Source organism: Pleurodeles waltl, chromosome 9 (genome assembly GCF_031143425.1).
Source record: "Pleurodeles waltl isolate 20211129_DDA chromosome 9, aPleWal1.hap1.20221129, whole genome shotgun sequence".
NCBI classification, from domain to species: Eukaryota; Metazoa; Chordata; class Amphibia; order Caudata; family Salamandridae; genus Pleurodeles; species Pleurodeles waltl.
Window position 1 is genome coordinate 225,748,842 of NC_090448.1, and position 14,434 is coordinate 225,763,275.

Sequence of the window (14,434 nt, forward strand, 5' to 3'; positions counted from 1 at the left end):
AGCTTGAAATCGACTACTGGCTAATCTCTGGAGCACCTGTAACAAGCTGCATTTCCATAAGTGTCTAAAACCCGGCTGTTCTCATCTTAATCATCAGCAGCATTTAGGGTCATCTGGTTTCCCTGTAGCGCTGGGATGCTCTGAGGAGGAGTTGAGTGTTTTACAAAACATGTTCATTCATTTATTCACAAAGCCATGTTTAAGTCATCTGTTTGCACAATAAATAGTGCTATTGAAGAAGGCCTTCAGCAAGAGGGCTACACACAATTTTAAAAACTTTATTTAGTATTTTCCAATTATCAGGAACTTTCAAACACCTTATGCTAAACCAGGATTCACAAAGGGTTGCAGCAGTAACAGGCATGTTTGTGCCACCTAGGTATATGTTCCATAAACATATGCCATTACAGTTCATCGGTCACCATAGTACTTAAACTTGCAGCATCAACTTTAGTGTAATTCAAAAAGTGGCTACAACATTTTCAATATCTAGTTATACATGCCTTATAGAATTTTGAAGACTTATATCATGGATTGGCCCTATGCTATGCAATCGTAGGAATGTTGACAGTTACATGCTTTGCCCTAGAACAGGAAAGTACGTGCACAGTGGACCTTATATACCCTATGTAAAATAATGTAGAATGCTGGAGCGAAAATAATACTTTGAAGGTTTTGTTACAAAGGGTTGACTTGATTAACTAACCCTGATGCCTGGGAAGGGGCTCCCACATCTAGTCATCATTAACTGGTGCTTCTCCAACTACAACAACAACGCAGTCAGAATCTAAATTATGTTTCAACACTTGGCACATAACACCACAAAGCCACCAGCCAGACACAATTCTGTGTGGTTTTAGATATTGTATCTGCCACTGCATTCTAAAAGTCCTGTACTCCTGGTCGATACCATAACACATGTATGAAACAGTCTTTTTCATAAGAACCTCTAAAACAGGTAGGACTTATTCCCGGGGCAAATCTAAGTGAACTAAGGTATAATACAATCCAGTTAAAAACGTAAAAGGTATAAGCTTCTGCCTTTAGTTTAGGGATTTACTGTCACTTAGAAAACAGAAAAATGTTCAGGAATCATCCACATCGGATACATCTTGTGCCGGGTAAACACCACGTTAACACAGTCACAAACATTTTATGCAGTTTAGAAATGCTTCAATGTGTATGTATTATCAGTACTATATGCATCAATGGTGTGATCTCAGAGGGCATGGACACACAAAAGTGATGGGAGGAATGCTTGCAAACAGTGTAATCCACTGACTAATGTGGAGGTAGCATTTCACTCGTTTGTTTTTTTGGGATAGCTCAAATGTGGGTCCTGGGTTCACCGCACCACTTGAACCAAGCTGAACCAGACTAAAAATGCCCAAATAGGCTAATACCGGGTTGGGTTGCTTATGTTTCGGTTCAGAGATGACCTGGCTAGGACTGTTTGCACTAGAGCAGGACGAAGGATGATTTGCATATGGCTGTGTTTAATCGCATGCGGGTGCATGGTGGGCACTACAAGATTGGTTGGAACACTATCCCCAGCAATTGCCAGCAGTTAGAATGTTTGCAAGCATTCCTCTCTCACTTTGTGTGTGCCTGATCTCAATGGGGTGTCCACAGGGAATGCTGCACAGATTAATCTTTCACTGTTGCAATCTAAAATATGCCATTTCAAAGTTGTTTAGCTCTCATGGAATATGTCTACAAGGAGCTTTCTCTAAAAGGTAGCCAAAAGTAATCAGACCTCTATTATTCAGTACTTTTTTAACAAGTTTGACTGGTCAGTGTTAATAAGGGGTTATCAAGTAGTGATATTACCAGGGAATATAGTTTTTTTAATCCTGCTCTCCTGACAGTCATGTGCCATGCCACTGCAATGCATCTGTTTGTATGACTCTCACAGCTTTTAGCAGATGCATAAATGTGACGCACTGCACAGCACCAATTTCAACCTGATCGCTCTCTCTTTCACAGGGTGTGGCATGCCTTAGGGTGGGTATTACTAAAAGCCACAAGATGGGTCTAGGAAGCCAGTGAGGGAGTATCTAAATCCAGAACCGAAGATCATCACACTTCCCCCGCAAGCCTCCTCCTCCATATGGCGGGATATAGATACCACACCTCAGACAGGGCTGCCTATCTTCTTCATATCAGTTTATACAGCAGTGTGCATAGCTTCTGAAAGAATACTATGTTTCATGATACAGGATTGTTAATGAGTAAATAGATGTGTTTAGGTAATCCTATCAGTTTTATAATAGCTATCCTGCCTGCAACAGATAGGGGCAAATTTGATACATCAATCTATCTGTGTTGCAATAGGTCCATAATAGGTCCATAACTGTCCCATAAATGTCCTGCAATCTTTCGCCCCTATCCCTAGCCTTATGTACCTAGACACACAAATATTGTGCTGGCCTGTCACACCACCTTAGAGAGTTTCTAGCTTCAAATGTTTTGCACAGATCACAGAGTGTGGCGTGAATCAGATGGCCTCTATAGCCACTAGTGTTAGAACACTCTCTGGCTGCTTGATACAGAGTATAATGTTGTCTGCATGTATTGAAACATTACGTTGTCGTACCAGAAAAGCCAATCCCCTAGGAGACTGTCATTCCCTCAGTCAGTATGTCAGCAGCACCATCACTATAGAAAATAGTAAGTATGCCAGGAGACTACTCTGATGTGCACCCCCACCAATACGGAACCACTCTGATATGCAGCCACTGGCACATACCTTACCAACAAGATCCAAATTTAGATGCTTAATCGGGACATTAGATACTCTACCATCCTATTTTTCCATAGTGCCATAAACAGAAAAAGGCCACTCGAGAGAGTTGAAGGCCCTCACAAGAAGCAGCATCTACCTCAGGTCTGATTTGAAGCACTGTGGCTCATGGGATGGGGCTGTCCACTGCATGAAGAACTGCTGTGTACCCCTGCGTGCCCAACTGTATGTGACCCTGTTATACTGACTGTTATTTTTGCCCTGGCATCACGTTAATCTGCTTTCTGTGCAGAGGCGTAGACCGTTGCATGAAAATGTGAGGTTCATAGCCTGTCCTGTAACCTGAAGGGGTGCACCAAGCATGGTGGATCACCTAAGGTGGATTTTGCAGCATACGGAGTTTGGAGATTTACAGTTCACCATATCTTTGTCTCAGTGAGAGTATAGTCTACGGTCAGCTCTCTCATACATTTCTACTGCAGTTTCTGTTATTCAAGATGAGGAATTTTCTATGTCAGGCCTGCCCTTTTTCTGTCCCTGATTACTGCCTGAAGAAGCCTGATGGCAGACAGTAACAGATGGCTCACATTTCATCATGTCCCTGTTTTGGGTACTCTTTTCTTGGAGCCAGTCCCTTTGCTACCACAAAGGCTATGCCTGGAGAGTAGCAAGGAGATGACAACCAACTCTGTTCCAATTCCAAGGTCTTTATGGCAAAAGAAAGGAGGTGCTCTGCAGAGTACTTGAAGGCCTACTATGTGACCGGGGAGGTATTGCCTGACAAACAGACTCCGAGCGGTGTGGGAACATCATCTGAAGTCTGCACATTCTGCTGGAGGAGCTGAGGGTCTGTCGACAGCCTAGATACCTGCGTGCTGAGAGAGGGAAAGAGTCTGTCTGAACCAACAGGAGGGGAAAACTGTCAAAGAGTAGAAGCTCAGCATGTTCCTGACATGAGGAAAATTCAGAGAAAGAGAACTACTTGACAGCAAAACCAGGAGGGAGGAAAATTCAGAGAAACAGAACCACTTGAGAGCAAAAGCAGGATTGGGCTGTGCTGTGATTGGGTCTTCTGGTCTCTCTCCACGGTTCTTGCTGAGAACTGCACTCAAATGACTGCACAAATTAAAAAAACATTGTGTACGCTAGTAGCCGGTACATGCTGTGATCTGGTGCTGCCGGCATCAACAGAGAAAGAAGATGTGGCATCCCCGAAATAGAGGGGGTCGCCTGGGAAGTCTCCAACTGCCTGAGGCACATAATCATTGACCAATCTGTCCAGCGGTGTCCAAAAATGCCTTGCTATAGGACCCATCTGCATTCAGCCAGTGACAAACCGCAACTGATGCCGTGACCTGTACAGCAGGAGACGCTGTGCTGTATTCATCTTGTAAATCTTGTCCATATAGAGCCCACAGTACACATCAAAGACCCAGGTTGCATCTGACCTTCACCCAGCAACAGCTGAAGAACCAAAAAGCAGGAAACTTTGGTCTATTCCTGCAGTCAGGACAAAGACTGTCACACACACTCGAAAACAGGAACATGAGACTTTTCCATCCTCATCAATAATGGGGTAATAACAAGTGAAATTACTATGTATCTGAATCAGTGCACTTGGCGTAAAGTGATCTACACCTGTGTCTAATTCCTACCTCTACATACCGGTGATGACTTTAATTGATAGGGTTGCTCAGGCAAGACATAATACTGGAGAAGGTTGTGGGGGGTCTATTGTCCACAAGAGCTCATAACCACCTGTATTTGCTAATCAAATTGCATTGTTTAGTATTTACTGTGTGAATAAAAGTACCTTCTTTTACATACCAACAAGCACTGGGCTAGGCATTTAGCTACTTGTCTGTTGGTTGGCTGCTGGAATTCTGAGCTTTTGCCAGCCTACTCTACATCCCAGAGAAGCCTGTGACTGCTCACTATAACTACAGTGAGTGAAAAGTGTGGGCAGGGTTGTAATTGGTCCAATGTTTTGTTTTTTTATTCAGCAGATTTATAATTAATACAAAGTTAGACCATTATATAAATTGACAAAAACACTACATAAAGTCCATTCAGAATACAGTTGTTCATCACCAGACTGAACGGGTAAACCCAGGTAGTAAAGTGCAGGCACAATATGGAATCCCAATTAAACAGGGATACAATTAAGTGCAAGCATGCTATAAAATGCCAAATAAAAACCACTGGAGAAGCAGCACCAAAATATCAAAAAAGATTCTTGCAAATTTCGCATTAGAATAGTTGTAAGGCAAATAAAAGGGTCCACAATGGCATTGATATTAATTTTAAAAAATGTAGAAAAATACAGAGGAGCTATAACATCCCGGATTCCAAATATATACCCTGATCATGAATCCTGAGTAAACAAATAAACAAGAACATACTAAAGTGTAAGAATGCTATGCGATCCAAAGTAAAAAAAAAATTGGAAAAAAATATTCATCCCCAGACTAAACAGTCCTAAATTGGGCAAATTCTGCCTCAGGATAGTCAAGAGCCAAATAAAAGGGTCCAATATAGCATCAATATAAGATATCGAATTCTAATAAAATAAGAGGTTCTATAACATCCCCAATTCCAGAAATATACAATTATTACACCTCATAAATCCCAGTTTTTGGTGATGAAAATAGAATATACTGAAAAGCAAAACCATAAATCCAAAAAAGCCAGAGCCCATGTTGTTTTTAAAATGCATACTTGTCACTTATGTGCAAAACTCAGGCATCCAAAGTATTGCATTAGAAAACAGGGACTTCTATCAAGTTAGATTAGTAAAACTAGGGGAACACCTAACCGACTATTACATCAAGGCAGTGCCAAGAGACGTTAAATCTCTTTAAGGTCCCTACCCGGTTTGCATATGCCTCCTCAAACTTCACTGTTCTACTCATTTTATTCGACCAGTCCTGATACAGTGGAACCCTATTAGTTTGCCACAGTTGCAAGATCAAGGAGCAGGCTATGGAAAATGCAATTGACAAAAATATCTGTCCTTAATTCCCAACTGTAGAGCACTGACACGGTTTGGAAAGCCCAAACAGTACTAATGAAGATTCCCAGTCTTTTCTGACACCAAGGCCCCTGCTCAAAGCAGAGAAGAGCTGCTGCCAAAAGTGCACAAACATGGAACAAGAATAAAATATGAAGCCAGGCCCCAGCGCCCTGCTAATTGCACCGAAAGCAGCAATCCTCTACCAAAAGAAGCATTCCATAGAAGTATAACTGGCCATTCCTTGAGATAAGAACAACATCCTTTGAAAGTGTGTTGCCCTTACAGTCTTATGGCCCGCTAGAGATATAGTCTGCCACTCCTCCTTCAAAAGGCGACAGAGTGGCTAGCTAAATTTACTCTAGAAACTTATTAAAATGCTGCTGGCCCCCTTGGTTGCGTAGAAGCCTATATCAATTGCCAATAACCAGACGTTTAGACCTAAAAAACTAGTGTAAGAATTGATGACTATCTTAAATAGCCTCTTGATAATGGGACCTCAACAAATGGATAATCTGTTCCAATGATCACCACACTGTGCACAGATATCTTGCCGTGTAATACATTTACCCTATAAAAGAAAGATACCCATCTCCTTGAATATGCAAGAATTCCAATAACTAACCTGAGAGGAAGAAATTGACAGACCAGCAAACCGGGCCTCCTGAAGTGTAAAAAATGTGAAACTTGCTGCAGTATTACTGGAACAATATATAGCTATCAACAGAGAACTTAAATCCTGCAGTAGCTTATACCTGGAGTTTCAGAACCTTAATAAAAACTGGGAGGCGGGTTCAAACATCCTGCAACATTTCATCCAGAAAAAAAGGTCTATCATCCTTTTTCCATCCAATGCCCTCACCAATAAATCGAAAAGGGCTGCCTCATAGTACGTATGATTGTGGGGAAGAGCCCTCCCGCCGTATGCAATTTGCAACTGACAGGATATTTTATCCAAGGAGTCTTTCTATTTCAGACAAACTGTCTAATAAGAGAATCCAGATCCCTGAAATAACTCTCGTTAATTTTGATGGGAACATTCGAAAAAAGAAACAAAAGCAGTGGCAAACTAGACATGTTGATGAGGGCTATTCTACCAACCAGTGTTAACGAAAGAAGTGCCAATCTATCGGGTAGCCCCTTGATCTTATGGAACAACGAGAGGTCTTGGTCCAATTAGCAAAGCAACAGGACAGACCACAGGACACCAATGCATATTACCTCAACCACCATAGTAGAGGTCCAGTAGCCGCAGTCTGCCCTGTGTAAAACCCTCTGCACCCACGAACGGCATTAGAAAAGAAAGTTCATAGGTTATACAGTGTTGATCTGCCAGGAACAAAGCACACCTGGTAGGCAAAATAAGCCTGTCCAACAGTGGATGTAATATGTTAGCTATAATGCTAGATAAAAATCTTTTTGAATATCTTTTCATAAATTTTTAACAATCTATACAATAACAATCTGTCATCAATTATGCATTTAGTATTTTATGCCCCAGAGTGTATCCCCATATGGCAGACAACGGATTAGTTCCAGGCTATAGCCCCAGGTAAGACTTTCATACTGACCAAATTTTCCCCAATTTCTTAGAGTAGCCTCTCTCCTTATAGACCATCTTCTCCGCATGCCTGCACCTGTCCTTGTCTCTTTCCCATTTCCCATAATTTCCTAACACACAGTTGCGTGGGGATTTTGTCCACTTTCTGAATGGAATTTATAGGCAAGGCATTTACTTGTACAAGTGCGTATAGACAGCCTTTTTCTGCAAGTTTCAAACTTTTGCTTTTGTGGATCGATCACCAACGATTGCATATTAAACAGGATACAAGCAGAGTCCAACGTAATATTAGAAAATTATGCTGAAACTATAATGTGTCAGCTACAGAGCTTTCATGGAAGAGTGAGTTTCATTTGCCTGTTTCACTACATCCCCTCATTGTGTGCCATCACTACTCCCGACCTTCTCTAGAACGTTTACTAAAGAGAATTAGATGGGTGGAGGGAGGCTGGGAGTAGAACATGCAAAAGAATATTCATAACCAAAATGCACAAAAGAATCTGAGGGTCAGTTGTCAAAAATATGCATGCGCAATTGATGCATGTTTCAAACTACATCACAAAAAACATATGCTGCGCCAGCAGGTGAATTATATGATATGATCTTTTGATAAAATCCTAGCAAAGCAGGAAATACTTATGCTAAAAAAGGAAAAACATTTCAGAAAGAAGCTTCTTCTAAATAGGAATTGAAAACAAAATTACAGGCTATAAAAAAAAAAAAAAAAAAAAAAAAAAAAGTTGAAGTTACACGGAGGCAGTTTCCAATCACAGCCCAAAGGCACAGGTCTTGCCAATTAAATGTTATTGGTGTACCAGGTGGCTCTAGTAAGCAGGTAACCTCCGAACGTAGCCTTTTTGAAAAAAGAAATGGTCAACTTTAAGCATTTACTTGAATGATCAGTTTTGGGATGACTTGATGAGGGAGTAGTGCTCCCAATCATTATGGAATGAGGAACAGCATGGGCTATCCAGCACTTAAAATATCTACAGGTCTAACAGTGCAATTTACATATTCTTGAAAGCAAACCTAAATAATTATAATCCTGTTCAGACTATATAATCCAGAATATTTTGACTACATAAAAAGGAAAATTGCCTGAACCAACTAAAACATTTTTTTGACTTCCCAGATTCTACTATTTTCTACTGGTGGGACAACAGAAGTCGTTTGTCATGCTCAAGATCGCTCTCAGATGCAGACTAACAAAAGATTAAGTACACGTTTAAAAATGTATCTGTCAGCATTCTACTTTAAAGGATAGTGGGTTGCCACATGCTTAAAAGTAAAAAAAAGAAATTCTGTACAGTCTGATATCTTAATTACTGCAGCAAATATATTAAAACTACACACAATATTATTTTTGCACTGTTATATCAAAATGGATTTGGAAGGCACAAACATAGTTGTTAGTGAGGAATGACAAATAAAGCTGTTCTTACCTAGTCTGTCAGATAGATTCTTCTCCAGCTTTTCCCAGGATGTCGTATGCGCTCCTAATGTAGCCTGCAGGTTTTCTATCTGTCGAAGTAATGGCCTTGTGGCCGATGTAACGCTTTGGCTCAGATCCTGATTACGATTTTCTCCTTCCTGAAGTCTCTAAGATTAATTTTTTTTAATGCTATTAATACAACTGACATATGGTCCAATTTAAAATAACTTAATTAAAGGGCATGAAAGGCTTATTTTAACATAAAGTAAGCAAACTAGCTTAAAAATGAATGTTGCCTCAATATTGTAAATTGATCATGTGTTCTTTCACCGGACACTAAGGAACCAAATCTAGCCAACCTTTTTTCGGCAGGAACAAATCGCCTTTCTTAGTCACCAGAGCAGACGTTCTACACTCCTTTTAACACGTGAGCACTACAGATTTAGCGGGGGTGTTAAGGCAAACAGCAGAGGAAAAACCAGGGGGTGGAGAAGGCGAATCTGACTAGGAATGGCTGAAACTGTTGACATGCTTATAAAAAGATTCTCTAAGATCAACCCACACCAACCCAAACTGATTTCAGAATGTCAACTAACATCATTTCAGTCTCTTACAAAGGAATTCCATGTTACTTTGTGAAGTAAGGAAAGTAAGACCAGAAATGGAACTAAGGGCCAGAGGTACAAAAATGCAATTTTGCATTTCTTAAATAGCGACTTCATAGAAATCGCTATTTAGGAAATGCAAAATGCTATGTACAAAGATACAGATTTCCTAATAGCGATTCCTACAAAGTAGGAATCGTTATTAGGAAATCGGTATTAAGAAACCCCATTGCATTTTAGTCAATGGGCTGTTTCTGCATTTCCTAAATATCGATTTCTTGTTAAGAAATCGCTATTTAGGAAATACAAAAGCAGGGGTGGCAATGGGAAAAGGCGCCCCTTTAGAGCACCCCAAAATAGGGGTGCACCTGCAGAGCACACATATGCCTAAGGGACATACATGTGTGCGTCTATTGCAATCAAAAAAACTTTGGGGTGCTTTTTTTTTTTTTTTAAATTGCACCTGGTTACCACCAACTTTGGTAATTGCATCCCCAAAATGCCCAAATCACATTTTGGAAATGTATGGTACATCAGAATAGGAAATGCAAATATGAAATCTTTTTTTGCATTTCCTATTCTAGTAATTGCAAATTGCGATTTCTACAAGGTCCTTTGTACATAAGAAAAAGCCGTTCTTATATATATACTGATTCGGACCGTTAAGAAATGCAAGAGGGCTTTGTAAATCTGGTCCTAAGATCCAACAAGACATTTACAACATCCTCTGGGTACTATTTGGTGTATCATGCACAGTATCTGATTGCCCCAACTGAAGGGTGCTCCTCTTGGGGGATTTGAGCTCATGGCTTTCATTTTAAGCATGTCTTTCTGTTCATAAGCAACGTGAAACTGTGCTGTCTTATTTTAAGTGTAATGTTATCCCTATAAGAGTGTATTTCCTTGCTCCCTTATCTCAGTCTTTCTGAATGGTTGTGTATTCTCAGTTACCTTTTTATGTGTTCCCTCTTCAGTGCCTATCCCCATTGAAGGGCTGGCAATTTTCCACCAACACCTATGAGCATGCAGAATTCGGGATAAACATTCTTGACTGTAGTGTTGTGTGCATGTCAGTGTCTTTAGTTTCCTTGATAGCACTGTGTAAACCAGCTATAATGAGGGCTCTACTTACCAGGCAGCCAAGCTACAATGTTGATCATCTAGTTTTTTCTGGTGCCGTGTGGGGTTGAGATCAAAATTCACATGCAGTTTGACTCAGGGTCCCAGCAACAAAACAGCAACCTCTGCTCTCACCACTCAAAGTTCTAGCACCACAAGTGTGAGGCCAAACATGGAAGCATCTGCAAGTTACTTACATTCAGTAATGCTTTTCCTGGTGAACACATATCTACCTGTGAATTCCTCATCTTTTGAATATCCCAATATGCCAGCATTCCACAGAAACATTTCTTCACAGCACTCCCCATCAACGAGGACATCACAAAGCCACGGCTCTGTGCACAACTCTGTGTCATCAGAGCCATAAGAAGTCCTCCTAGGCATGTTGACATCAGTTTCCACCCACTTTTGTCGTGCCTTTCATGTTGCAATCCACATATATACACAAATATTCATATGAAATAAGAATCACATAAACAATATACAAACAGATTTATTTTTGGCATATGCAGACAAGCAACAGGGAGGTGGGTGGGTCTTCAGTGAGGTTCCATAGGTAGACACTATCCACCTGAAAAAAGCATTACAGAAGGTACGTAACTTGTCCTGCTGATGAATATATCTACCTGTGGATTCCTCACCTTTTGAATAGAATCCCTAAGCAGTCCCGCAAAGGTTACAGGTCTGCCTATACCAAAAATTCTTGTAAAACAGAAAGGGAAAAATGACCGACCTTCTTCACTTCAGAGTCTAAGCAACAGTGCTTCGCAAACACGTGGAGGGACGCCCAACTTTTTCTTTCATCTTTCCCACATAGCCAACAAACAGCTGATCATCCAACCAAAGATCATGAGTTCTGTCCACATAAAACCTCAGTGCCCTTTTAGGGTCCAAATGATGAAGCCTTTCTTCCTCTCCAGATGGACGTGGAGAAGGATAGAAAATAGGAAGGGTGATAGACTGGCTCTAGTGAAAAGGAGTAACCACCTTTGGCAGGAAAGCAGGCTTGGTTCTCAACAGCAACTTATCGGCATAGAAAGTTATGAAAGGGCGTTTCACACTCAATGCCTCCAATTCACTAACACGTCTAGCTGACATTAAGGCAACCAGAAAAACAGTTTTGCAAGTAAGTAATCTTAAAGAACAACTATGTAAGCGTTCAAATGGAGTACCAAATTAAGATCCCACTGAGGCATGATAAAAGGAGTGGGAGGATAACTATTAGTATGCTCCTTAATAAACCTTAGCACTATAGGGGACTTAAAGAGAGAAGGTTCAACTGGGTAAAACAAGGAGTGTCGAAATGCCAGACAAATACCCCTTACCTTTCGCAACTGCACAACCTGGTTGCGCTAGGGAAAGCGCAAACAAAGTTTCAGACAAATGGGCTTTTAAAGGGTCACTTGAATTTTCCTCACACCACTTTACAAACCTAGCCCATCTGCCAGCATAAACCGTCTAGGTAGAGTTTTCGGGCCGATAAAACAACATCTACCACATCAGGGGAAAGAGAAAAAGAAACTTGGGTTTCCCCATTCAATCTCCAGGGATTTAGGTGCAGGCTCTGAAGGTCTGACTGCCCTGTGAGGGAGACGGAGCAAAGGGCAGTGTGAGGTGAAGAAGATCTGTGTACAACACGCTTCTCAGCCAATTCAGGGCTAGCAATATGACTTGGGCCCAGTCTTGGCAAATCTTCCTTGGAACTCGAGGAATCAAGGGTATGGGGGCAAATGCGTAAAGCAGCTGGAAGCCCCAGTCCAATTGAAATGCATCCCCCAATGCCCCCTGCATCGGATACTGAAGGCTGCAGAAAGATGGGTGTTCTTGTAAGTGGCAAACAAGTCTATCTAAGGGGCCCCCCATAGCTAGAATATGTGAAGCACCACCTCCGGATGGAGACACCAATTGTGATCAGCTGAAAAATGGCGACTGAGATTGTCCGCACATACATTCAGAACTCCAGCCAAGTGATTTGTCATGATGCAAATCCGATGGTCTTGAGTCCAGGGCCAGAGTCTTCGAGCTTCTCAGCACTGAGATAAGACTTTACACCTCCCTGTTTCTGCACTGACGACCGCAAATGGAAGGGCGGAAGACCTTGAGAGACAGATGATTTGCCCACAATTCCAATAGATTAATATGAAACAGTTCCTCTTCCGGAGACCAAAGTCCTATGATCTACAGATCCCCCAGATATGCTCCCCTCCCTAGAGTGAGGCATCCCTTGAAAATAGATTGCTGTCAACACCCCACCAATGATCGCTGTTGTGCTGAAACCACTGCCTGCAGAGGCATCACTGGAGGGCAGTCATGTGCCAGCGTGCATGGGTGACCAAGAGAATGAAGGAGGCTATCAGATCGAGCAGGTGCAAGACCTTCAGGACTGGAACTATTTCTCCATTCTGAAATATTGGAATAATAGCCTGAATGTCCTGAATCCTCTGACGAGGACAGTAGGCATGAGTCACTGTAGTGTCCAGTACTGCCCCTTTGAACAGGGTCTGCTGAGAGGGCTCTAGGTTAGACTTGGGCATGGTGATAGAAAAGCCCAGGTTGTACAACAACTGAGTAGTCAACTGCAAGTGACGCAACACGATCTATGGAGACTTGGCTTTGAGCAGCCAATTGTCCAGGTAAGGGAATATCGGTACTCCCAACCTTCAGAGATGTGCTGCAACCACCGCCATCACCTCCGTGAAGAATTGAGGTCTGGAAGTAAGACCAAAAGGAAGGACCGCAAACTGGTAATGATGAGACCCCACCGGGAAGCGGAGATACTTTCTGTGCAACAGCAAAATGTGAATGTGAGAATAAACATCCTGCAAATCAACTGAAACCATCCAGGCTTCCTTGCCCAGTGCAAGAAGCACCTGTGTCAGGGTCAGTATTTTGAATTTTTCCTGTTAGAGGAACAAATTCAAAACTTAGAGGTCTAGGATCGGACCCAAATGACGGACCTTTTTGGGAATCAGGAAATACCAACAATAGCATCCCTGACCCCGTTCTTGCTCTGGAACGGACTCCACTACGCCCTTTTGAAATACGGACTGGACCTCCTGTTGGAGGAGCAGAAGATGTTCTTCTGAACAAAAACATTGTTGGGGAGGGAAAGGAGGGGTAAATTCCCAGAAAGGTAGGGTGTATCCATTTCCTACTGTACTCAAAACCTACAGGTCCGATGTTATGAACTTTCACTGTGGTAGAAAATGGGACAACCTTCTTCCCACTGGGAAAGCATGCTCCAAGAAGATGATACTAGGCCTGCTTTCCCATGGCGTTGGCTGGGGAAGAGGAGGAGGAGGAAGAGTGATGAACGGCTCCACACTGTTTTCCACGACCCGCCCTCTATAACTCCTACAGAGGGGATTGGACAATTGCTAATGCGGTTGATATTGCTGCCTTTCTCGAAAGAAAAAGCTCCTCCCAAATTCTTGGAACCCCCGAAACTGCCTATAATCCTTGGGCCGGGTTTGAAGGCCCAAAGACCTTGCTGTTGCTTTGCTCTCCTTGAAACTCTCCAAGGCAGAATCAGCTTTAGCACCAAACAGTCTCAACCCATTGAAGGGTAGATACAATAAAGTTGTTTGCACATCAGGTGAAAAACCAGACGCTCTTAGCCAAGCATGTCTCCTAGAAGCAACTGAAGTTCCCTTCTTTCTTGTCACATAGTCAGCTGTGTCTGGACCTGACTGGATGACTTTGGGTGCAGCAGCCTGGCAATCGTTTAGGAGCTCAGCAAAATGGCCTTGGACATATTCAGGTAATTTTTTTAACCACAGTTTAAGCCGAGTGCACTTAAGCATATAAGTACTGACTCAACAAACATGCTGCATTGCTTGATTTTAAGGTCATGCTACAAGAAGAACCTCCTTCTTCGCAAGCTGCTCCAACGTCTTTGATTTTCTATCTGCTGGGGAAGTAGGGAACAACCTAGGAGTTAATTTAGAGGAACATGAAGCCTGCA

The 14,434-nt window shown here is 42.0% G+C and overlaps 1 protein-coding gene across 1 annotated transcript in view; it reads right to left on the bottom strand.

Moving 5' to 3' along the window:
- Nucleotides 1–14,434, bottom strand: part of TMF1 (TATA element modulatory factor 1) — a 222,079-nt gene that overhangs the window by 140,139 nt on the left and 67,506 nt on the right. Inside the window, exon 10 of the mRNA XM_069206582.1 lies at nucleotides 8,757–8,913. Coding sequence (XP_069062683.1) covers nucleotides 8,757–8,913 — 157 coding nt within the window. The remainder of the gene's footprint in view (nucleotides 1–8,756; nucleotides 8,914–14,434) is intronic.